The following is a 26,312-nucleotide window of genomic DNA, read 5'->3' as shown; positions in this document are numbered from 1 at the left end:
ATGGCTGAGGAGGTCGTCTATGCCAAACTGAATATTGGTGGCCCAACACCACCCGAGGGGGCAAAGACTAAGACCCCAAGACCTGTAGGTATGTTTCTAAGATCATGATTATTTTTTTATTGAGAAAGTATTTGCTTCTATTGAATAAACTGTGTATTCAACATAAATATATTTTTTTTTGGAGGGGGGGGGGGGGGGTCAGTAAAAAAAAACTCTTGTGTCAGAATTTTTTTTGAACATTAGTATTTGTAAATAATATAAATGTAATACTACTAATGAGGATAATTACTATTATTAGATACGTGTTTAATTGAAAAGAATAGTCTATAATAATAATAATAATAATAATAATAATAATATAAATAATAATTAATACATTGTAATAATAATAATAGTAGTAGTAGTAGTAGTACTAATAATAATAATAATAATAATAGGCTTTTCATTATTATTTTTTATTATTATTAATATTATTATTAATAAAACACATTCACTGATGGCAGTACCCAGTGACCAGCATGTCAGTAATTTGAGTATAAGATGTGACCTCTGCCTGATTTTTTTTTGTATTTGAATATATCTATACTATTCTTTTAAAATTAAATGTATAAATAATAATAATAATAATAATAATAGTAATAATATTTAGAAAACAAAACACATTTATCGATAGCAGTAACCCAGTGGTCGGAATGTCAATAATTTCAGTATAAGAGTATAAGATGTGACCTCCATCTGATTTTTTATTTATTTTAGTATTTGAATAAATCTAGAATTAAATGTATAAATAATAATAATAATAATAATAATAATAATAATAATAATTACTGTTATTATTTATAAAACCAAAGACATTCATTGATAGCAGTAACCCAGTGGCTGGCATGTCAATAATTTGAGTATAAAATGTGACCTCTGATTTTTTTTTTTTATATATCTATACTATTCTTTTTAATTAAATGTATAAATAATAATAATAATAATAATAATTATAATTATTATTATTTATAAAACAGAACACATTAATCAATAGCAGTAACCCAGTGGACAGCATGTCAGTAATTTGAGTATAAGATGTGACCTCCGTCTGATTTTTTTTTTTTATATATATCTAGACTATTCTTTTTAATTAAATGTATTAATAAAAATAATAATAATAATTACTACTATTATTATTATTATTATTATTATCATTATTATTATTATTATTTATAAAACAAAACATATCCATTGATAGCAGTAACTCAGTGGTCGGCATGTCAATAATTTGAGTATAAGGCCTCGTACAGACGGGCAAACATGTATGATGAAAACGGTCCGCCGGACCGTTTTCAGCGTACATGCCCGCCCGGAGATTTCTGTATAATGGCTGTACACACCATCATACAGAAATCCGCGCGTACACAATACGCGGCGACGAGGCCGCGCCGTCGCCGCGATGATGACGCGGCAACGTGCGCGGCCCTGGCAGTTCAATGCTTCCACGCATGTGTCGAAGTCATTAGACGCATGCGAGGGATGGCGCCCGCTCGGACATGTACGGTAAATGTACGACCGAACATGTCCGACGGACAGGATTCCAGCGGGCATGTTTCTAAACAAGTTTAGAAACATTTGTCCGCTCGAAAACGGTCTGGCGGGCAAATGTATGCTGGAATCCTGTCCACTCGGCTGTACAGACGACCGAACATGTCTGCTGAAACTGGTCTGCGGACCAGTTTCAGCAAACATGTTCGGTCGTCTGTAAGGGGCCTAAGATGTTACCTCTGTCTGATATCTGATAATATTTTATCAATGGCTTTGTTTTATTTTTACACCTGCCTAAAACTTTTGCACATTGCTGTACTTTATATTTAGAATCTGTAGAGTTTACCTATAGGAAAATAATAATAATAATAATAATAATAATAATAATAATAATAATAATATATATTTTTTTAATAATAATAATTAAAAAACATATTATAATAATAAATATACATTTGTGCTTTATATAGTTTTCACATGTTTCCATTAAAATTATATTTTAAGCATACTTTTCTAAATTGAAATACTAAAAATAATGGGTCCGGTATAGACTTTACCAATACTGGAGACACGGGGGACATAGTGGGTCCTAAAGGTAGGCACATAGCATTCAGGTGCACGTGCCCCTTGGGTTTCCCAGGACCCCTCTAGATCCCCCCTTTTTTTTCCCGTGGCATTATCACCAACCTGTCTTGTATGGATGGAAGTGGCATGTCTGGTATCCCGGGAGTGAATTTTTAGAAGGACACCATTGTCGTTTTAAACTTTTTTGCCAATCTTTGTGAATGTTAAAGGGGTTGTAAAGGGAAAAAAAAATTTCCTAAATATCTTCCTTTACCTTAGTGCCGTCCTCCTTCACTTACCTCATCCTTCCATTTTGCTTTTAAATGTCCTTATTTCTTCTGAGAAATCCTCACTTCCTTTTGTTTGGGAGCCACGTCGCACGACCGCGCAATTGTCAGTTAAAGCGACGCAGTGCCGAATCGCAAAACGTGGCCTGGTCTTTGACCAGCAATATGGTCCGGGGGTTAAGTGGTTAAGGGTAGTTAAGGGTAGTAGGGGAAGGTAGAGAAAAGGGAAACTGCCGCTCTAGGTGAGTGCACTCAGCAATCAGTGTCCTCTCAGAAGCGTGGGTGCTGGCAATGCACAAAGCGAAGACCGGAGGAAAGACTGGACAGCCGCATTTCCACGAAATTCTTAAAAAGTTGCTTTTAATGGTAAAAAATGGAAACAGCACTACAAATCACAGCAGACAGTGGGGTGGATAGCTAACCCCACTGTCTGCTGTGATCTGTAGTGCTGTTTCCATTTTTTCAATTTTTTACCATTAAAAGCAACTTTTTAAGAATTTCGTGGAAGTGCGGCTGTCCAGTCTTTACTCTGGTCTTAGTAGGGGAAGGTGGTGTTAATTTGGGGTGATTAGGGTAGTAATCCGTTTGTCTGCTCTTTGTCTTTCCAGGTCACCATTTCTGGAACTCTTCATACTCTTTTGGCTTCCTCCTCCTGACTTGTATCGTTCTGCTTATTGTCTCGATATGGCTGGGAATGAAGGGTGAGACCACCTCTACACATGCACCACTGTTCACACGTAACTATTCTTTAGTGACAGTTAAGTGGGATCATGTCCTCTGCTCTATGGGTTCCATGAGCAGAGGACATGAATATAATTTGCTCTAGATCCATTAGTTGTCAGTTGGATGCTAGACCAGATGGTCGGTGACCATCATGTGGTGGTGCCCATGTTCACATTCCATCTTTCTGTTGTAGCCTTACCCCCTCCGGAGCCATTTTAGGTACCCTGTTTACTGCTGAACTCTGGGCAGGGTTTTGCCCCTGCTGACACCATCGAAATACCTTCAGAGGTGACTGCCTGGCTGTCATACAGAGGATAAACACGCACACACTGATGGGATAAATATTTAATTAGTATTTGTGTCACAGAAATGGCAAAACACCAATAGGAAAAGGCAATATAACACCACATAGTACCACTTTAAACCACTCCCACCTGTTCTGCAGGACTGAAGATTTAAACGTGAGCTCCCAAACCGAGAAAATTTCCCCAAGTGAGCAAATAATATGAGAAAGAACATACACTGGGCTAGATCACTTGTGGGTTCTCAGTAAAAAAAAATGTTTAACACTCAGGGATCTAGACAAATAACTTTTTAGGAGATACCCCAAGCACATGAAGAACTCTTCTGTTGGCTGGTTGGGGCCCTTACGTTGGTGCACAATAGAGATGCAGCCTCTATTGAAAAACATGTAGTTGCTCAAAGGATGGTATATTGGCAATAACTGAAATAAGCACTAGTAGGGTGAATATTAACTTTTATGCCGCGTACACACGATCGGTCAATCCGATGAGAACGGTCTGATGGACCGTTTTCATCAGACCAAACCGATCGTGTGTGGGCCCCATCGTTATTTATCCATCAGTTAAAAAAATCAGTCCCTCTCTCCTCCTATAGAGCAGCATGTGACCTATGATGGTACCCATGAGTGATGTCATTGTCCCTCCTGGTCGCCCACACATCTAAGCACCATCTGCAGAGAAGAAGGAGCTGCAAGGGAGCTCAGCTAAGGTAAGTATATGGGGTCAGGGGATGCCCTGTCCAGAAACACTGACATGGAGCCCTGTATGGGCAAGGAGACAGGGTCCCTTTAACACCCCAGATCATTTCAAAAAAAGGTTGTGTAAAACTCGGTGACTCCAGTCACTGTAGTAAATGATTGCTAAAGTCAGCCAGTTTTAGAGATGATCAGTACTTAGAAAATGCTTGTGTAGCACTACCCCCGTAGGAGCTGCTGGTTTAGAGTTTGGGCACGTTACCTCCAAGTTCTTTGTCCAGGGAAGAAAGTCTGTAGGAATTGGAATGTCCACGCAAGATGTAAAACCTTCAACTGTTAGTTTTTATTTTTGCTGCATAAAACTTGTGAAGGAAGCAGAGAGTATACAGAGAAGGGGAAGGTCCAGGTACGCGGTACAGAATGCACAAAAGTATCTAAAATTCCAGTATTCACCACTCGCTCCTGAGTGGGTATTGCTCGCCCGGATAGGCCCCTCTCACATGGCCTAGCAGCCGGAGTGATACACGGACAGTATGAAACAGTCTCTGCCACAGACCGTCTGAGAACACAGGATGGATAGTCAGGAATCCTCTGCCACAGGATTTCAGTCCCGAACTTCCTGTCTTACAGCCAAAGAGCCTTTAATCCGGCGGACTGTAAGACAATTTGCATAGCGGATCCCTTTTATAACGAGGTCACCAGGCCTATCCCGAGACATCAGCTTGCTTTGCTTGGTCTCCTCCAGGGCAGGTCCTCCCCCGGTTTCCTTTGTTAAGAAGTTTCCTCCACTTGGATGGACAGCTTAGGATCCCTTGTAGAACCATAGGCCCCAGTCAGCATAGCTGGGCCTACCCGATAGGAATACAGCCTCAGATCAGACGTGGTCCCGAGGATGAAATCACGCACACGCACCTCATGCCAGGAGGGCTACGAGGCGAAGGACCCCCAAAAACGGCGGCTGCCCCTTAAGTATCCCCTCCCAGCATGCACAGCGGGGCACCACTCCCACTGGGCTGCTGCCGAGAAAGGTCACTCAACACACCATGGTTCGCCCGAGTTCCAACATGGACCTGAGGTGGTACCGCCACCTACAGGCAAGAAGGGAAAATTTCTATCAAGCACAACCACAGCCAGAACAGAGGCTAATTTAAACAGAATTAATAAGGTCTTAGCCCAACTATTGGCTTAGACACCCCCTATGTTTATAACTAGCGCTCCAGTCATTGGGAGCCCGGCGCTACACTCACCTACATTAAGCAATCCTGCATTTCTCCCCCAGGCCTCACTGAAGGTTTTTTACATTTTTTGGTGCTTGATTTGAGCATTTAATGGGTAATGTGTCTAATCCCCCGGCCGCTCCCTGTGTTTCAGTTGGAACCAGAAATCCAGATGATGAGCTGAGATTGGATCTGAACAGAAGCCTGGAGACCCAACAAAACGTGACTCAGATGCTGGAAGACGCCAAACAACGGGTGACCTGCCTGAGAAGAGCCATCCTGCTGTCAGGTCCATCTTCCTACATAATAATTACACCAAACAAAAGAAAGAAACTAAGAAACTATAAGAAATATGGTTGGCTTAAATCATAAAAGTATAAAAGGCATAATGATTGTAACGGTCAGAGGTTAACAGCTTTTACGATATTCCATTCCACCAACCCAAGACAGCTTCTCGACATTCCACAATCCAGCAGACAGGACCCATTGGATTTTCCCCAGACAAAACGAGACACAAGCTCTGTTACTGGTTCAAACGAATGACACTTTAATGGCACACTCTCAGCTTTTTATGCAGTTATAGGCATGTTACAGGGACAATGAAACTCTCCACCCCCAAAACATCACACAATGGGGCTTCATACACATTCTTTTAGATAATGACATTCAGATGAGTTAATTATCCCCCGGACGTCCTGACTCCGACAATAAGCTATTCACCTGCATAATACACATTCCTATGTCAGACGTTCTGTCTCCGACAATAAGCTATTCACCTGCATAATGCACATTCCTATGTCAGACGTTCTGTCTCCGACAATAAGCTATTCACACCTGATCATCAATAGGCTTTTCACACAGACAGTGTCATTAGCATCACACAATGGAATGTCTTTCAGGAGCCAGGCTCAATTAACACCTAAAAGGTAGACATCTGACCTTTACAGACTTAATTAGTACAATAGACACAAAACAGTATTAGCATCACACAATGGACAATGGAATATCTTAGGAGTCTATTGACCTGTTCATAAGGAACAACTTGTAATATGCTAAGATATCCAGCAAAACATGAACTATCATTTCTCAGCCATCCTATGCCCAAAAGGGGCATAGGATGACACTAGACCCAAGAGTCATTAGTGACGTTGTCACAGAAGTACCCCACATCCTTCAAAGGTCTCTGGGAGTCACGGGCCATTCCGTTACAATGATTTATAAAAGTGCAATAATATTGATTGATAATGGATAAAAAAAAAATGCATATAGTATTTTTAGTATTGCAGGTTTTTTAACCTCTTGCCAACTGGTGCACATAGATATACTTCGTCAGAATGGCAGAATGGCACGGCTGCGCAAAGGGACGTACCCCATAAGCATGCCTGCGGGTCTGGCGGACTCATTTTCTGCCAGGTGCCTGCGATCGTCTTATGGAGAGATACAAATGTAAACAAGGCATTTCCCTGTTCTGCCTAGTGATATGGCTGGGATCTACTGTTCCCTGTGATCGGGAGCATTGATGTTCGAATCGCGAAACATGTTGAGCTACTTTTAATGCTTCAAGATCCCCAGCTGTGTTCACCCAGGATACACTCTTTTTTGATTTCAGCATGGGCATTTTCATTATGATTATCCCTTTATTCCAATTGGATGCATTTAGTAAAATTTGGTATATATTTATGTAATATTAAAAAATCTTTGTTACTTTTTTAAGTGGTGCAGATAAAGTCAATCTTTTTTTCTCACAATCCTCTATATACTAATCAGAATGTGGCACTGTAGCTAATTAGGGTGTTGATTGCCACCCAAGGGCATTAGCAATCAAATCCATAACAATTGTCAGTTAAAGCGACACAGTGCCGAATCGCAAAAAATGGCCCGGTCATTGGGCAGCCAAATCCTCCGTGGCTGAAGTGGTTAATTTTCTTTTTACGATATAGACTTTAAATGTAGCTATTTTACTAATTACGGTAGATTTAGGTTATATATATACATCGTATTTATCGGGGTATTGCGCGCTCCGGCGTATAGCGTGCACCCCTAATGTGGACCCGCAATTCCTGTAAAAAATTTTTTTTAGCACTTACAGTTTTGGTGTCTTGCGCGGCGTCCATCGGCGGCCTCGTCTGGTCCGGCATCCGTCTGCAGCTTCGGTGGTGTCCTCATGGCTTCTCCCGTGCTGTCTCCCCGTCGAATCGCCGCTTCCCGCGCTCAGTTTGAACGCCTCCGCCAACGTATACCGAGTGCAATACACTCGGCTACATTCGGCCAGGCTCGGCTTTGCTCGTGCTCATGCTCTGTGACGTTTATGCGTGAGCACGACCGAAGCCGAGCCTGGCCGAATGTAGCTGAGTGTAATATTAACCACTTCATTACTGGGCACTTAAACCCCCTTCGTGCCCAGACCAATTTCCAGCTTTCAGCGCTGGCGCATTTTGAATGACAATTGCGCGGTCATACAACACTGTACCCAAATTATATTTTTATGATTTTTTTCCTACAAATAGAGCTTTCTTTTGGTGGTATTTGATCATCTCTGCGATTTAAATTTTTTGCGCTATAAACAAAAAAAGACAGAAATGTAAAAAAAAAAAACACTATTGCCTAGATTCAGGTACGTTGCCGTAACTTTGCGGCGGCGTAGCTTAAGGCATTTAAGCTATGCCGCCGTAAGTTAGTGAGGCAAGTACATGATTCACAATGTACTTGCCTGCTAAGTTACGGCGCCGTAGCCTAAAGCGGGCGGGCGTAAGGGGGCCTAATTCAAATGTGTGTTTTATGTTAATGGGGCTTGACCTTACGTTTTTGACTTTTTATTTTAACTGCGCATGCACCGGTCGCCTACATTTCCCAGTGTGCATTGCGGCTAAGTACGCCACATGGGCCAAATTGATTTAGACGTAGACGTAAACGACGTAAATCCCGATTCACGGACGACTTGCGCAAACGACGTAAAAATTTCGAATTTCGACGCGGGAACGGCGGCCATACTTAACATTACTATTCCAACTAGGGCCTAGCTCTAACTTCAGGCGGCCTATCTCTAACGTAAACGGCGTAAAAGTACTGCGTCGGCCGGGTGTACGTTCGTGAATCGGCGTATCTACTAATTTACATATTCTACGCCGACCGCAATGGAAGCGACACCTAGCGGCCAATCCGAAATATTGCAACCTAAGATAGGACGGCGCAAGCCATCGTATCTTAGATATGTTTAAGCGTATCTCTGTTTGAGCATACACTTAAACATAAGTCGGCGTAGATTCTGAGTTAGGTCGGCTTATCTACTGATATCTACTGATAAGCCGGCCTAACTCTTACTGAATCTACCTATTTATTTGTTACTTTTTGTTATAATAATATCCCATTTTTTTGTACAAGGGACACAGCATCGGTCTCCTCTCTCCCTGACAGGACGTGGATCTCTGTGTTTACACACAGAGCTCCACGTCCCTGCTGTCACCGCCGATTGCGGGACCCTGGCGGACATTGCAGCCGCCAGGCACGTGCTTCGTGGCCGGGCACAGTGTTTCCCCGCCGCGCGCCCCCAGTGGCGCACACGGGGAATGTAAACAACAGGACATCCAGGGACGTCCACCTGGCACTTGAGAGCCGCGCTGTGGACGTCTTTCGTCTACAGCACAGATCTCAAGTGGTTAATATTGTTGTTATTATTAATATTATGGTTATTATTATTATTATTATTATTATTATTAATATTATGGTTATTATTATTAAGGTTTACATTATTATTATTATTATTATTAATAAGGTTTATATTATTATTATTATTATTATTATTATTATTATTATTATTATTATTATTAATATTATGGTTATTATTATTAAGGTTTATATTATTATTATTATTAAGGTTTATATTATTATTATTATTATTAATAAGGTTTATATTATTATTATTATTATTATTATTATTATTATTATTATTATTATTATTATTATTATTATCATGGTTATGTGCGCCAAAACCCTCTCTTGTAATGTAATTATATGTCCTACTTTCCATGTTATTTCATATTCTTCCTCAGATCACACCAGTAAGTGTCTCCAGGGATGGACGTTGGTGAATCAGAAATGTTATTTCTTTTCTACTGATAAGAAGACGAGAGAGGACAGTGAGAGGTCCTGTGTGGAGAACGGAGCTGTATTGGCCACGGTGAGGAGTAAAGACTCCATACTGAAGGTAATTTCTTCCCAATGACTGGTGTCCTGATGTCCTCCACCTTCCTTTAGGGTGTTGATCCCTTTTCTTATGACAAAGCAAATGTAGAGCAATTGTATGATAGAATTTCCATACATAATACATAGGCCCGGATTCACATATAATCGTGCATCTTTGTGCGGGCGTAACGTATCCTATTTACGTTACGCCTCCGCAACTTTTACAGGCAAGTGCCGTATTCTCAAACGAAAGTTGCGGCGGCGTAGCGTAAATAGGCCGGCGTAAGCCCGCCTAATTCAAATGTGGTAGATGTGGGCGTGTTATGTAAATTTTATGTGACCCCGCGTAAATTACGCTTTTTACGAACGGCGCATGCGCCGTCAGTGAAAGTATCCCAGTGCGCATGCTCCAAATTAACCCGCAAGAAGCCAATGCTTTCGACGTGAACGTAAATGACGCCCAGCCCTATTCGCGAAAAGACTTACGCAAACAACGTAAAATTTACAAAATTCGACACGGGAACCACATCCATACTTAACATTGGTACGCCGCATCTACGCCTCATATAGCAGGGGTAACTTTACGCCGGGAAAAGCCTAACGTAAAAGGCGTATCTGTACTGCGTCGGCCAGGGCGTACGTTCGTGAATTCGCGTATCTAGCTAATTTACATATTTCTAGGCGTAAATCAGCCTACACGCCCCTAGCGGCCCTAGGTCGTACACACGACCGGATCTATCCACTGGGATTGATCCGCGTATCAGTTCCAGCGGATAAATCCGGTCGTCTGTACGGCCTAGCGGATATTTATCCGCGGAGATTTCTCGGGCCGATCGATTTCAAGCGGATATAAGTTTCTTAGCATGCTAAGAAATTTATCCGCTTGAATCGGGTCCAGCGGATTGATCCGGTGGTCTGTACAGACTCACCGGATCAATCCATCCGCTCCTCTCCCTCGCATGCATCGTAATGATTCGACGCATGCGTGGAAGTACTTACATTCCAGCGTCGCGCACGTCGCCACGTCATCATCACGGCGACGGCGCGACACGTCACCGCGGATGAATTCCGCGTGGATTTTGATCCGATGGTGAGTACAAGCCATCGGATCCAAATCCGGAGGAGGAATCTCCGCTGGAAACGGTCCGGCGGACCGTTTCCAGCAGAGATCCCCTCGTGTGTACGGGGCCTTAGACACCCATAAATTACTCGATCCATTCCAGTCCGGTTTCTATCCTGGTCACGGGACAGAAACAGCACTTCTCAAAATATGGGATGATGCTTTCGAGGCCACAGACGAAGGAGAATCTTGTCTTCTGGTACTGCTGGACCTAAGCGCAGCTTTTGACACGGTAGACAACAAATTATTACTGACTCAGCTTACTGAAGTAGCCAGAGTCGCGGAAGGTGATCTATCCTGGTTCTCCTCCTTCTTGGAAAACCGATCACAAATAGTGAAACTGGGGTCTTTCACTTCTGAAAAACGCACTGTGTCATGCGGAGTCCCTCAGGGATCCCCTTTGTCGCTGGTTCTGTTCAATATCTATCTCTGCCCTCTCTTTGAAATCATCAGTAACCAGAAGTTACTTTATCACTCTTATGCAGATGGCACACAACTATATTTTCGCATCTGCAACAAAAAGGATCATTATCTCGGACTAGAGAAATGCCTTACTTTGATAGAAAATTGGATGTCGAAGAGTTATCTTAAACTCAACGGCTCAAAAACAGAACTTCTCCTGTTTCACGCCAATTGAAAGAATCATCCCGCAACAACATGGACACCCCCGCCTATTTTGGGTAAAACCATCACCCCCTAGCACCAAAGTCAAAAGTCTCTGAGTCATTTTCGATACCTACATGACAATGGATGCACAAATAGGGTCAGTAGTCAGCGGATCGCACCATCTGCTGCGCTTACTACGCAGACTCACGCCCTTTATCCCGAAAGAGGACATTGCAGTCGTGGTGGGAACAATTATCAACTCCAGACTTGACTACGCAAATGCCCTCTATCTCGGGCTCCCCAAATACCAAATCTCTCCTCTGCAAGTCGTTCACAATACGGCCGCTCGACTGGTGACGTGGGAAAAAAACATGGGAATCAATCTCACTCTCACTGAGACCGTTTCATTGGTTGTCAGTAAAAGACAGAATCACTTTCAAGGTACTCTGTCTAACGCATAAGTGCGTTCAAGGAAATGCCCCCCAATATCTATGCGAAAAACTAAAAGCTCACAACCCCAATCGCATTCTGCGATCCACCAATCAAAACCTCCTCCAGATACCCAAAGCCAGATACAAGGCCAAAGGAGAACGGAGATTTGCAGTCCAAGGACCAGGGGCGGACTGACAACTCATGGGGCCCCCGGTCAATAGAAGATTATGGGGCCCCTCTGGCTTACAGATGGCCACCACGCCAGGAGGCAGTGCAGAGGCAGGGCAGCTAAAATCTTGGGATCTTCACATTAAAAGCATGTCAGTTTCGGACATATCAGGGACAGATCTAAAAAAAACACAGATTTTTACATACTGTCCCTGGTTTTACTGAGCCTGGCAACCCTGATGGGGCCCCCTAGTGGCATGGGGCCCTCGGGCAGTGCCCGAGTGACTCAATGGTCAGTCCGCCCCTGCCAAGGACCCAGACTATGGAACGCTCTACCAACCAACATCCGATTGGAGGTGAACTACTTGGCCTTCAGAAGAAAAATCAAAACCTATGTGAAGGATGTCAGTGTAAATCTCCCTGCTTGGTTCATGTGTCACAAGCTATTGACATGTTAATGACCCTTCCTCAGCCAGCTCCCTAGTTCAAATGGTAATTGATTTATTGTGTGTGGGAAGGAGACCGGCCTTACTGTTTACAATGATTAGAAGTGGCTCATGTTAATTATTCTGATTGCTTCATTGTGGTCAGGCTGTTACACCTAGTAATTAACTCCAGTGATGTCTTTATCTAAAGAAATGTGTCTGCATGGTCGGCTCCGACTTGTCTCCTATAATCTGTATGGGAAACCCCACTGTGTGAGGGGGGCGTTCCTAACAGGCTGTAACCACATATAAGCTGAGTTTTTGTGTCAATAAAGTGTCTTGTTCCAGCAGTAAGCTTGTCTCATGTGTGGCTTTCTGGGCGATTCCAGGGATATCCCTCCTCGTGGAATATTGGGGTGATTGTCGTTATGGGAAGAAGGGAACGTTGACGGGGATATCATACCGATACCGTCACAATTGGTTGGTAGCAGCGGGATCTTCCCTTCTATTCCCCTTCACACCCGGATTCCAAGCAGACACTGGAAGAACTACTGGAAGTTCGTGGAAGGATCGCTAGCAACAAAACCAAGCGGGTCATCATAGCAGAATTAATGGAGCTAGACCAGGAGGACGGGATTGCAGCAACGCCAGCAGTACAAGAGATGGAGACACCAGTGATTCAGGAGGAGGAATCGCCAGCCAACAAGCTAATGAGAGAGAAGCTAGCGTGGTTCGGCCCGAACCCAACGCCGGATGTGGTTCTGAAAGTGATGGACCTGTTAGCGGAGGAGGCTAAACAAATAAGGGACGCAGAACTACAGAAGGATAAACAAATAAGGGACGCAGAACTACAGGAGGCTAAAGAAATAAGGGACGCAGAACTACAGAAGGATAAACAAATAAGAGACGCAGAGCTACAGAAGGCTAAAGAAATAAGGGACGCAGAACTCCAGAAGGCTAAAGAAATAAGAGACGCAGAGCTACAGGAGGCTAAACAAATAAGGGACGCAGAGCTACAGAAGGATAAACAAATAAGGGACGCAGAGCTACAGTTAAAACTGGCAGCAGTCCAACAAGCAGCCGCACCTTCTACGAACAGTGAGTACAGCACAGCAGACGCAAGGAAGATTCCGTTTAGCGCTTTTAAAGCTTTTGATGAAAAGGACTGTGAGATTGATAACTACCTGGCGGATTTTGAGCGACAATGTAACCTGCACCGAATAGCTAGAGGAGAGTGGGTTGCAATATTGTCAGGCAAACTGTCAGGCAAAGCTTCTGATGCTTTCCGGACCGTGCCAGATCAGGATATCCATAGCTACGCCCGGGTTAAAGAAGCGCTCCTGGCTCGTTATGCAGTAACCCCAGAGTCCCACCGACAGAAGTTCAGGGACTCACGCAAAACCACGAAAGACTCTTACGCAGAATGGGCATGCCAGCTGTCCCTGTCGGCCTCTAACTGGGTTAACAGCAGCCAGGCCACCACCGCAGAGGACATTTTGCAACTAATGCTCCTGGAGCAATTTTACAATCACATCCAGACGGATGTCAAAGATTGGGTGAGAGATCGCAGGCCCATGACTCTACCAGAGGCCGCGAAGTTGGCGGATGAATATGCGGATACTCGCAAGACAAACCAGGTCACACCACGGGTACAACCTCCACAACCAACGGCGCCCTCACACCCACCAGCCGCTAGATACCAACCGCCTAACAGACCGATGACATCTAGCCCTCGCTACCCACGCCAGGAGGACAACGAACAACGCTGCTTCCGGTGCAAACAGTTGGGTCACTTCAAGCAGAATTGCCCCATGAACGACAACACCAGGTCAAATTGGTCTCAACCGGGGTACCGCCCACCAGCAGCAGCCCATTGTGTAGACTCGGCTTGGGATCCCCAGGAGCTGGGTCAGGAAGAACCATTGGGCACCCCTTACGAAGCCCTCATGGTACAATCTGTTATTACGGACAACAGGGAACACCATTGTCAGCTGGTCATGGGCGACCGCCATGAGCCGGAGGGGCCTTGGAGGGAGCTGGGCAGAAAGAGGCACCGCCAGCTACCCTCCAAGAAGAAGAGGTCCTGGAAGTCATATAACCAGCGGACCTGGGAGGAGAAGAAGCGACTGGAGGAGATGGAATCGCAGCGGGCGCCCCAGATGCGGGCCGAGATGTTCGCCAAGGGCCCACCGGTGGCCCCTTACACCACCACCCAGTTCCTGATGATGAAGGACCACGTGGAGAGCCTGCAGGACATGAGCAAGCAGGATCTGATCCGTGAGTACATAGAGCTGGAGGAGTGCATAAGCCGCATGGAGGAGGAGAACAACCACCTGAGGTCACAGCGGGCTGACCCCCCCAGGCTCCATGAACTGGAGATGGAGCTGGAGAAGCTCAAAGAGGAGAACCGGCGGCTGCGGAGGGAGCAGGGGGTGGCTGACCTTATGGGGCTCTGAGTCCCCTCTCCCCCCCCCCCCCGGACTCTGAGCACCAGTGCTACAGCATTTCAACAAATATAACTTTTTCTTTTTATGAATCTCCTGTGATTGTCACTTCAGAGCCATAACCTGCCCCCTCCCATAGCGGGACACCTAGACGGCGGCGCACAGACCCATTCGCTGTCTTCACACTGACTTCTGGTGACTTTGCAGATCGCACAAAGACTTGGGGACTGACCGGCGTGTGATCTGACGACCCGGTGGCATACCTGAGTCGGAAGCAGTTACCAATGGAGGTCAGTCACGCCAAACGGAGTTAACCTCGGACTAAAAGCTCTGAACCCGTCAACCCTACTGGACCAGGGAAGGTCCAACCGGGTTTGCCGGAGCAGGGAGAAAAAGGGGGGCCATTGTGAAGGATGTCAGTGTAAATCTCCCTGCTTGGTTCATGTGTCACAAGCTATTGACATGTTAATGACCCTTCCTCAGCCAGCTCCCTAGTTCAAATGGTAATTGATTTATTGTGTGTGGGAAGGAGACCGGCCTTACTGTTTACAATGATTAGAAGTGGCTCATGTTAATTATTCTGATTGCTTCATTGTGGTCAGGCTGTTACACCTAGTAATTAACTCCAGTGATGTCTTTATCTAAAGAAATGTGTCTGCATGGTCGGCTCCGACTTGTCTCCTATAATCTGTATGGGAAACCCCACTGTGTGAGGGGGGCGTTCCTAACAGGCTGTAACCACATATAAGCTGAGTTTTTGTGTCAATAAAGTGTCTTGTTCCAGCAGTAAGCTTGTCTCATGTGTGGCTTTCTGGGCGATTCCAGGGATATCCCTCCTCGTGGAATATTGGGGTGATTGTCGTTATGGGAAGAAGGGAACGTTGACGGGGATATCATACCGATACCGTCACAACCTATCTCTTCTGAGGTCAAAAAGTTCACTCAGAAAATGGATACTAAGCGCCCAGAGGCGATTCAGTTCGCATGTGTTGCGCTATATAAGTTTCTCACTCACTCACTCACTCACATTGAGATTATAACATCTATGGTTATGTAGATAACGTTTTTATATTAATTGTGATATTTTAAACATGTGGGTTGACCCAGTTTTGAGTTTGGTGTGTTTGGTGCTGTCATGCAGCACCGTGAGGACGTTAACATGACGAAACTAGTAGGGTGGAGGATAGGATGCTGACACCACCAAGCCTTTTACAGAGATCAGGCTCTCAGGTTTTGGAAGACAGCCAGGAGCAGAGCATGTCATTATTGATTACACATGATTGTTCCCTAGTGTCGGGTTGACACTTAACCTCCCTGGCGGTATGATTCTGTCTGGAATTACGTACCAAAAGCGGTACAATGATTTGCAAGGAAATTTGGTGTTTTATACTGTAGGCCTGTAATTTTTAGGAATAACTCACTTAAATCTGACCAAACAAGAATCTAATAGGCATCCCGAGTATGACATTTTTTTAAAAACAAAATTATAAATTATAATCTAATAAATAATTATAAATAATTATAACAAATAATAATATAATTCTAATAAAAATTATTCAATAATGTAATCAAATCAAAATCACTGAAATTTTCTCAGTTGCAAAATTGTCGCTGTCATTACTTTATTTTTTTTATGACGAATTTCCCCACAAATCGCTATCGCACAATTCTGCAAGTGATTATAATTTATTATCGCTGTTTTTTAGCTGATCTAAAACCATTTTTGACATAAAGGGACACTTTTGGTTGCTATGGACAATCTACAGTTTGCAGGGAGAAAGAACCGTTTTTATTATATAAAAGAACATGTAGGACACTGGGCAGACCACTAGGGACAAGGGGGGTGTGTTTTTTTTACATACAGTACTGTAATCTATAAGATTACAGTATACTGTATGTAATGTGTTTGTTTACGTTTTTGAATTTGGCGCCGATCTCCGCTCGCGTGCGTCATAACGTCGCAGGGAACGGAGATCGGCGGCACAGGAGGACGCTGTGTGAATCGAGCGAGGTCCCGCTCGCTCACACAGCGCAGTGACATCGCTGGATCCAGGACAAGGTAAGCCAGCGCGCGCTGCAGGCTCTGCATATCTACCCCAAGCGTGACTCGGGGATACCGATCGCAGCAGAAAAAATCCACCCCGAGTCACGCCAGGGGTTACCGCCAGGAGGGTTAAGAAATGTGAGTGTATTTTTAGAAGTTTTAAACAAATGTAACAATTTTCAAACAAGATTAGGCTATGGAAGTTTTCCTCTTCTACTTAATTGCCGATTGTCCAATGCGGGAGAAAAACTGACAGGTGGAGACTGAAGAGATTGAAATCATCATCAGTGGAGGGAGACTCAGCATCACGGTATTGCAGGCTTTGGATCCGATCATCCACAAGGTCTGGAGGAGATAATAACCGGCTGAGAAGTTGGAGTCCATGAGGAGTGGAACAGTTCAAATATGTTGTCCTGTGTAATTGCTGGTTTATAACTTTTCCAGCCACAGCAGTTGGTGAGTCATTTTAGAACTTTCCTGATGAAAGGAGAATATTATTCATCTGAATCTATGGCCCCATACACACGGGAGGATTTACCCGCGGATACGGTCCAGCGGACCGTTTCCGCGGATAAATCCTCTCGAGGATTTCAGCGGATTTCCATGCGATGGAGTGTACTCACCATCGCATTGAAATCCGCGCCGAAATCCTCTGGCGATGACGTGTCGCGCCGTCGCCGCGATTATGACGCGGCGACGGGCGCGACGCTGTCATATAAGGAATTCCACGCATGCGTTGAATCATTGCGACGCATGCGGGGGATCCCTTCGGACGGATGGATTCGGTGAGTCTGTACAGACCAGCGGATCGATCCGTTGGGATGGATTTCAGCAGATGGATATGTTGTGCATGTCAGCGAATATTCGATCTGCTGGAAATCCATCCCAGGGGAGATTTATCCGCGGAAAAAGATCCGCTGGCGTGTACACACCATAGGATCTATCCGCTGAAACCGATTTGCTGGGATTTATCTGCGGATGGATTCTATGGTGTGTATGGGGCCTTTGAAGGGTTGGATCCTGTGCTTTCTTTAGTTTTTTGTTTGAGAACTGCGATTTGGTGTTTGGAACTTTTTTTGCATGCATGCTTTTTGGAGGAGATTACCGTATTGATCGGTGTATACCGCGCACTTTTTTCCCCTTAAAATAAGGGGAAATCGTGGGTGCGCTATATACGCCGATTCCCGCTGTCTCTGAGCGCCGCAGCCTAGAGCCGAGTCGAGTGTACTGCGCACTCGGCTAGGCTCAGCCTAGTTTAATAAATAAAAATCCATCTTGTCCAACCAATAAATTCCATCTAATTCTACCAATAAATCCATTTAGTTTAGTCAGTAAAGTCCATCTAATTCAACCAACAAAGTACATCTAGTTCAATGAAAAAAATCCATCTAGTTCAGCCAATAAATTCCATCTAGTTGAACCAATAAATACAGTTTATATATATATATTAGGGCTGTTACTGATCAAAATTTTTGTGTTCGATTAATCGATTTTTTTTTTTATCGATTAATCGACTAATTTCGATTAATTATAACACACACACAGATCCAACTACTTTCAGCTGATCTCCTTGCAGGCTGATTCCCAGTGCAGCTCCCAACCACTAGAAAAATGGATAGCAGGATACAAAAAACACACAAAGGCAGCGCTCGATGGGAATAGCATTAAAACTTTTATAGTGTTCAAGTAGGTAACAAAATAAAGATTACACTGGAGATAAAATCGATGTAGCTACATAAACTGTAAAAATGGTGCGAGTAATACCATACGGTACCAAAAGCAGTCATAAAAACATGTAGCTAAGTATGATACTGGTATAAAAATGTGTACAATGATGCCACTGTTGAATCCAGATGAGGAGGGGTTAACATCAGTCCGTCGGCATGTAGATGTCCCGTGAAGGGAACTATCACAACTCCCAGTGGTCCTTCAGACCGTTCTCATCGGATGGACTGATCGCGTGTACGAGGCTTAAGGTCCCGCCGACATGCAGATATGAAGGCACAGCAAAGAAGCCCTTCAGATGGACACGGCAAGCCCCGCCGATGGCCGTGACATCATCGGATCTCCGACGGAACTCCCTGAAGCCTGCGGAGAGGTGAGTATAAATCAAAAAAATTTTGATCGATCAAAAAAATTAACGATTCATCGACAAATTAATAGTTAATTTCCACAGCCCTAATATATATGTATATATACTGTATATATTAATAATAGTTTAGTCAATTAAGTATACAAACCAACAAAGTCAACCAACAAAGTCCATCTAGTTCAGCCCAAATAAAGTCCATCTAATTCAACCAATAAATTCTATAACAGTATGTCATGGATATGCAGTAATGTCTGGCAGCTTATCTTCCTCTCCATGTGTTCACCTTAGAGGGCAGACCCTCTCACCTGGCTGCCTTGATCATCTCTCCCCCCTGTATGGCTTCACCCCAGGCCATATCAGGAACTCTATATTAACCAGTGCACTGCAGGTCTGCTTTGCTGATTGTTTGTTAAGCATTGTGTGTTTGGGTTCCTGCTTGCCGTGTGCTACGTTTATCTCTGTGTACCAATCTTGGCTTCTCCCCGACTACTCCCGTTTGCCTGTGACCCTGATCCTTGACCTGTCCCTTGTTTATCCTTTTCGGCTTGTCACCGCGACCTTGGCTTAACCCTTCACTATCTCTTGTGTCCTGAGTGGCTACTTCCCCTCTCTCCCTATGGAGCGTGACCTAGGGGACTCTGGGGGCCGTGACCTGGATTCAGTTGCAGCTAAGGCCATCCTCACCACTAGAGGCTCTGGTGAATATCAACTGGATCTTAGACTCTGTGCCCTGGGGAATCTTGGGCTCAAGCTTCCTGTTGGATCACTGTTTGTGCTCCAGTGGACCTGTCCTCAATATCTACTCTGTGGTCCATCCGCGGCAGTCAGCTATAGGGTTCACTACCTTTTGGTGCACCCCTAACTCCAAAGGGGTGCATCCGTCATCTGGCTACAGGTGACCTGACAATCTAGTTTAGCCAGTAAAGTACATGAAATTCAACCAATAAGATCCATCTAGTTCAACTAATAAATTCCATCTAGCCCAGCCAATACATTTCATCTAGTTCAACCAATAAATTCCATGTAATTCAATCAATAAAGTCCACATAATTTAACTTAGAAATTCCATCTAATTCAACTCATAAATTCCATCTAATTCAACGTATAATGTTCATCTTGTTCAACCAATAAATTCTATCTAGTTTATCCAGTAAAGTACAATTCAACCAATACAGTCCAACAGTACATCTAGTTCAGTCAATAAAAATCCATCTAGTCCAATCAATAAATCCAATCTAGTCCAACCAATAAGGTCCATCTAGTCCAACCAATAAGGTCCATCTAGTCCAACCAATAAGGTCCATCTAGTCCAACCAATAAATTCTATCTAGTCGAACCAATAAAATACATAAAGTTCAACCAAGAAAGTCCATCTAGTTCAATCAATAAATACATCTAGTTTAGTCAGTAAATTGTACTTAATTCAACCAACAAAGTAGTTCAGCCAAAAAAAGTCCATCTAATTCAAACAAAAAGTTCTATCTAGTTTAGCCAGCAAAGCACATGAAATTAAACCAAAAGGATTCATCTAGTTCAACCAATAAAGTCCATCTAGTTCAACCAATAAAGTCCATCTAGTTCTACCAATAAAGCCCATCTAGTTCAACCAATAAAGTCCTTCTAGTTCAACCAATAAAGTCCATCTAGTTCAACCAATAAAGTCCTTCTAGTTCAACCAATAAAGTCCATCTAGTTCAACCAATAAAGTCCACCTAGTTCAACCAATAAAGTCCATCTAGTTCAACCAATAAAGTCCTTCTAGTTCTACCAATAAAGTCCATCTAGTTCAACCAATAAAGTCCATCTAGTTCTACCAATAAAGTCCATCTAGTTCAACCAATAAAGTCCATCTAGTTCAACCAATAAAGTCCATCTAGTTCAACCAATAAAGTCCTTCTAGTTCTACCAATAAAGTCCATCTAGTTCAACCAATAAAGTCCATCTAGTTCAACCAATAAAGTCCTTCTAGTTCAACCAATAAAGTCCACCCAGTTCAGGGGTCTCCAAACGTTCTAAATAAAGTGCCAGTTTATTGTCCTTTAGACTTTAGCGGGGCTGGACTGCAGCCATCAGGTGTATAAAATGTCCCAGCATCAGTTGGAGTAAACCATGCCCCATCTTTGTGTCAGAGAGAAATTGTGCCGCCTTGTCTATGTCACTGTTAGTAATTGGGCTCCATCATTGGTGTCATTGGGCCCCATTGTTGGTGTCACTGGGAGGAACTGTGCCCTATTTTTGGTGTCATTGGGAGGAAATGTGTCACATGATAGGTGTCATTATTGCCTGATTGTTGTTGTCATTGGGAGGAACTGTGCCCCATCCTTGGTGTCATTGGCAGGAATTGTGCCCTTTCATTGGTGTCAGTGAATGAAATAGTGCCCAAGGGCTGGATAGATCCACTCCACCTGGTCTCCTGCCTTGGGTGTGCTGTCTACATTCTCACAGATGTGGGGTGTTTAGCGCATCGCTGAAAGAGGGCTCTACCTAAAAGGGGCCTAGCACCTGATGACACTATCTGTTGTAACCAGACACTATACTGGTACAGAGACACCTAGTGGCAAGATGATTAGCTGCACCTGTCTACAACTGTCTTTTGAGTCACCCCATGGGTCAAAGATTGTTCAGCCTCAATCAACCTATTCATGGATTACCACACGTAAACTAGTACCACTTTGACATCTTATATGATTATTATTTTGATTAATATTTTATGATGTGTTTCAGTGTCACATACAGAGTAAGAATGAGGAGTTCTGGGTTGGATTACAGAAGAGGGTTACATGGACTGGAGACGTTGCAATGACTCAGTGGTTTTGGCCTGATAACACGACAGAGTGAGTATCCTCCTTCACATCCTCATGTATAGATATAAGATTTGTATGTACTGCATGTATATATGTATGAATCTGTACAATCATATCTGACCCCCAGAGATTTTACAGACAGGGTTTCTGGTTGTATTGCAGTGTATTTCTACTGCTTTCCACTCCAATGGTTCCTATTGAAGCAGCTTGTGCTGGCTCCCGCTGCATCCCTAGTATTCATTGCCGTTATTGGTACCTTGCGCTCCTCCACCTTCTCTTTGAGGACGCCCCACAGATGATCAATAGGGTTTAGGTCTGGCGACATGCTTGGCCAGTCCATCATCTTTACCCTCAGCTTCTTTAGCAAGGCAGAGGTGGTCTTGGAGGTGTGTTAGGGGTCGTTATCATGTTGGAATACTGCCCTGCGGTCCAGTCTCTGGAGGGAGGGGATCATGCTCTGCTTCAGTATGTCACAGTACATGTTGGCATTCATGATCCCCTCAATGATCTGTAGCTCCTCAGTGCCGGTGTCTTGTCGAGCTGGTTCCTCCATCGATATGGTTCCTGCCTCGACTGCGCAGGCGCAGTAGGACGCCACGGAAATCTCCGAGCCGCAACAGTTGATTGTCAGCTTAGACGAGCTCGCTCCCGCTGCCTGAAGCCTGCTTATACATGGCGCTCTATAGTACACGCCACTCTACACAGCAAGGGGCGGATGTGATATTGAGCAGTGCTTTTTTGATTGGTTATCCACGCCGCTCTATACAGCAAGGGGCTGTATCATATCCGCCCCTTGCTACAAAGAGCGGCGTGGATAACCAATCAAAAAAACACTGGTCAATACAACATCCTCCCCTTGCTGGCCCTTGCTGTGTAGAGCGGCGTGTATAGAGTGTATAATCAGCCATCGGGAGCGAGCGCGTCTATAGCTGATGAACAGCTGTTCCCGCTCGGAGGTTTCCGTCGGCTCGGGAACCATATCGATGGTGGGAACCAGCTCGCCAGAACACCGGCAGCACTCATGCAGCCCCAGACCATGACACTCCCACCACCATGCCTGACTGTAGACAAGACACACTTGTCTTTGTCCTCCTCACCTGGTTGCCGCCACACACGCCTGACACCATCTGACACCAAATAACGTTATCTTGTCTCATCAGACCACAGGACACGGTTCCAGTAATCCGTGTCCTTAGTCTGCTTGTCTCCAGCAAACTGTTTGCGGCTCTTTCTTGTGCATCATCTTTAGAAGAGGCTTCCTACTGGGACGAAAGCCATGCAGAACAATTTGATGCAGTGTGCGGCGTATGGTCTGAGCACTGACAGGCTGACCTCCCACCCCTTCAACCTCTGCAGCAATGCTGGCAGCACTCGTACGTCTATTTCCTAAAGACAACCTCTGGATATGACGCTGAGCACGTGACCTCAACTTCTTTGGTGAACCATGGTGAGGCCTGTTCTGAGGGGAACCCCTCCTGTTAAACCGCTGTATGGTCTTGGCCACCATGCTGCAGATCAGTTTCAGGGTTTGGCAATCTTCTTATAGCCTAGGCCATCTTTATGTAGAGCATAAAGATGGCCTTTGCACCTCTTTGCCATGAGGTGCCATGTTGAACTTCCAGTGACCAGTATGAGAGAGAGTGAGAGCGATAACACCAAATTTAACACACCTGCTCCCCATTCACACCTGAGACCTTGTAACACTAACAAGTCACATGACACCGGGCAGGGAAAATAGCTAATCGGGCCCAATTTGGAGATTTTTCCCTAGGGGTGTACTCACTTTTGTTGCCAGCGGTTTAGACATTAATGGCTGTGTGTTGAGTTGGACAGCAAAATCACTGCTCTCTGCCAAATTGATTTTTTTTTTTGCCCTGGTACATGTTACCCAGGGCAGTGCCCACTCATTTTTTGACAATTTAGTCCAGCATAGGGCATTTTTTCGGCTCCCATCGATTTCAATGAGGTTTTGGATCAGAATCCAAGCAAAGTTCGCCAGGCGCTGCTCAAACTTAATTCAGGGCACTTGGGCTCATTCCTAACCGGTATATTTGTAAGCAACAAAAGATATCAAGGGGTTTCTATACTGTGCAGTCATCCTCTAACCCAGGGGTCTCCAACCTTTTTGGCATCGGGGACCGGCATTGTTGAAGAAAATTGTGCCAAGGCCCGGGGGGATTTTCACGGGCAATTTATCGGGGCAATGGCTGGTGTTGGCGCTTCAATCATCCTGGCACATGATTGTTATGGTGTCAGGATGATTGAAGAGCATTATTTCTATTATTACATTGTAATATATAAAGAAATAGTTCAACTCACCATAATACAGAATATGCCAGATTGTCACTCGCCACGTCACGATGCGGATTGTCACATGCCACGTCACGATGCGGATTGTCACATGCCATGTCACGATGCGGATTGTCACATGCCACGTCACGATGCGGATTGTCACTTGCCACGTCACGATGCGGATTGTCACATGCCACGTCACGATGCGGATTGTCACTTGCCACGTCACGATGCGGATTGTCACATGCCACGTCACAATGCGGATTGTCACTTGCCACATCGCCTGCCACCAGATGCGGATTGTCACTTGCCACATCGCCTGCCACCAGATGCGGATTGTCACTTGCCATGTCACCTGCCACCAGATGCGGATTGTCACTTGCCATGTCACCTGCCACCAGATGCATTTTGTGCCTTGCCACGCATCACCGGCCACCAGATTTGGATTGTCACTTGCCACTTCGCCTGCCACCAGATGCATTTTGATACTTGCCACATCACCTGCCACCAGATTTGTATTGTCACATCACCTGCCACCAGATTTGTATTGTCACGTCACCTGCCACCAGATTTGTATTTTCACTTGCCATCAGATACAGCTTGTCATTTGCCACATCGTCTGCCACCACATGAAGATTGTCACTGCAGTGGTGGCAGCACAGGCGTTCACATTTGTTCAGAGGAAAACATGAAGTAGTGAGAAGTGAGAACAGCGGTAATTGGGGGGTGGGGGGCACGGGTAGTGAGAGATGATATCTCTGCCTAACCTCCAGCAGTGTATCGGTGTTCTTCCGTGCTGTGTCGGCGGAGGAGCAGTGATGCCGGCGGGCAGTGAGAGATGATCTCATCCTCTGCTCGCTCGCCTCAGTATAGCGCCACCACTGTGAGAACGGAACAGCGGTGATTCGGGCGGGCGGTGAGAGATGATGTCATCTCTCTGCTCGCTCCACCGCTCCATCGCTCCACCGTCGCTCATCAGATGCAGCCTTCGCGGCCCGGCTGCAAACAGGCCACAGCCCGGCAGTGGGCCGTTTCCCGGGGGTTGATGACCCCTGCTCTAAGCTATTAGTGTATTAGTACAGAGACATGCTGTATATAGATGCAAGGAAGCTTACTGACAGGTCGCCCATCCTATCTAAAGGTGTAGAGATCAGCTGAGGATTTCCCAGCATGGAATTGGCGATGTGTGCAGGAGGGGCACCATTTTCAGAGGCACATTGTCTTAGTATGTGTTGCGCTCTAATATTGTGGCTTGGTTGGCAGATCTGGGCACTCCAAAAAAAAAATTGTACACTTGTTGTTGGTTGCCCCTTCCCCACACTGCCTAGTCCCTAGTGAGCTACCCGGATATCAGGTGGTAGAAAACACAGAGCAGACTCTTCCTCCTCACCTACTGACACAAAGAGTTGATGGTGTTCTCTCTTCTCTCCAGGTTGTCTCTGCAAAACACGCCAACCACAGACTGTGCGAAGATGGGGAAAACGATCGCATTATCTCCGTGTTCCGATCTCCTTCCCTGGATCTGTGAGAGAAAACCCGACAAATCCAAGTTACTGGAGGAAGCCAACGCCTGCTAGTGGTGAAAAGAGCCACTGACTGCAAGATCTACAATACCCAAACAATATGGAGGCTTTCCCTACAGAAAACTATATTGATGACGGATATCATGAGAAGACTTCCATTTTACCCTGTGCCACCAAAAAAAAAAAACTTTTTCATTTCTTTGCACAACTTTGCAGTATTCTTCAAGCCCCCCGGTGCCCAACCTGAGGCCCAAATACTGCATGTGTTCCTTTGTTATGATGTGCAGCCATTAGGGATGAGCCGAACGCCCCCCTGTTTCCGTTCACAGCAGAACATGCGAACAGGCAAAATATTTGTTCCAACATCCGAACACCGTTAAAGTCTATGGGACACGAACATGAATAATATCAAAAGTGCTCATTTTAAAGGCTAATATGCAAGTTATTGTCATGAAAAGTGTTTGGGGACCCGGGTCCTGCCCCAGGGGACATGTATCAATGCAAATTTTTTTTTTTTAAACGGCCGTTTTTTCGGAAGCAGTGATTTTAATAATGCTTAACTGCTTCCAGACCGCCCACCGCCGTTTTACGGCGGCAGGTCGGCTCCCCTGCGACGAGAGCCCGTAGTATAACGTCGGCTCTCGCGCAGGCCACTAGGGGCGGGCCGGGCACACGCGATCGCTCGTTACAGAGAGGGGACTGGGAGCTGTGTGTGTAAACACACAGCTCTCGTTCCTGTCAGCGGGGGAAATGCTGATCTTCTGTTCACACAATGTATGAACAGCGATCAGTAATTTCCCCTAGTGAGGCCACCCCCCCTACAGTTAGAACACACCCAGGGAACATACTTAACCCCTTCCCCACC

At 44.9% G+C, this 26,312-nt stretch overlaps 1 protein-coding gene across 1 annotated transcript; it reads left to right on the top strand.

Annotated features, from left to right (window-relative positions):
• On the top strand, positions 1-25,501 carry LOC120946083 (C-type lectin domain family 4 member F-like). The gene is made up of 6 exons (XM_040360815.1): positions 1-88; positions 2,987-3,079; positions 5,470-5,604; positions 9,365-9,519; positions 21,553-21,662; positions 25,357-25,501. The coding sequence occupies exons 1-6, from the start codon at positions 1-3 to the stop codon at positions 25,499-25,501; spliced, it is 726 nt and encodes a 241-aa protein (XP_040216749.1).
• The last annotated feature ends 811 nt before the right edge of the window (positions 25,502-26,312 follow it).

Source organism: Rana temporaria, chromosome 1 (assembly GCF_905171775.1).
Source record: "Rana temporaria chromosome 1, aRanTem1.1, whole genome shotgun sequence".
Classification (NCBI taxonomy): Eukaryota; Metazoa; Chordata; class Amphibia; order Anura; family Ranidae; genus Rana; species Rana temporaria.
This window is presented reverse-complemented; position numbering and strand designations above follow the sequence as displayed.

Coding starts and splice junctions, on each gene's coding strand:
- LOC120946083 (XM_040360815.1), top strand. CDS start 1: ATGGCTGAGGAGGTCGTCTATGCCAAACTGAATATTGGTGGCCCAACA. Junction 3,080..5,469: donor GATATGGCTGGGAATGAAGG/GTGAGACCACCT, acceptor CCTGTGTTTCAG/TTGGAACCAGAAATCCAGAT. Junction 21,663..25,356: donor TGGCCTGATAACACGACAGA/GTGAGTATCCTC, acceptor TCTTCTCTCCAG/GTTGTCTCTGCAAAACACGC.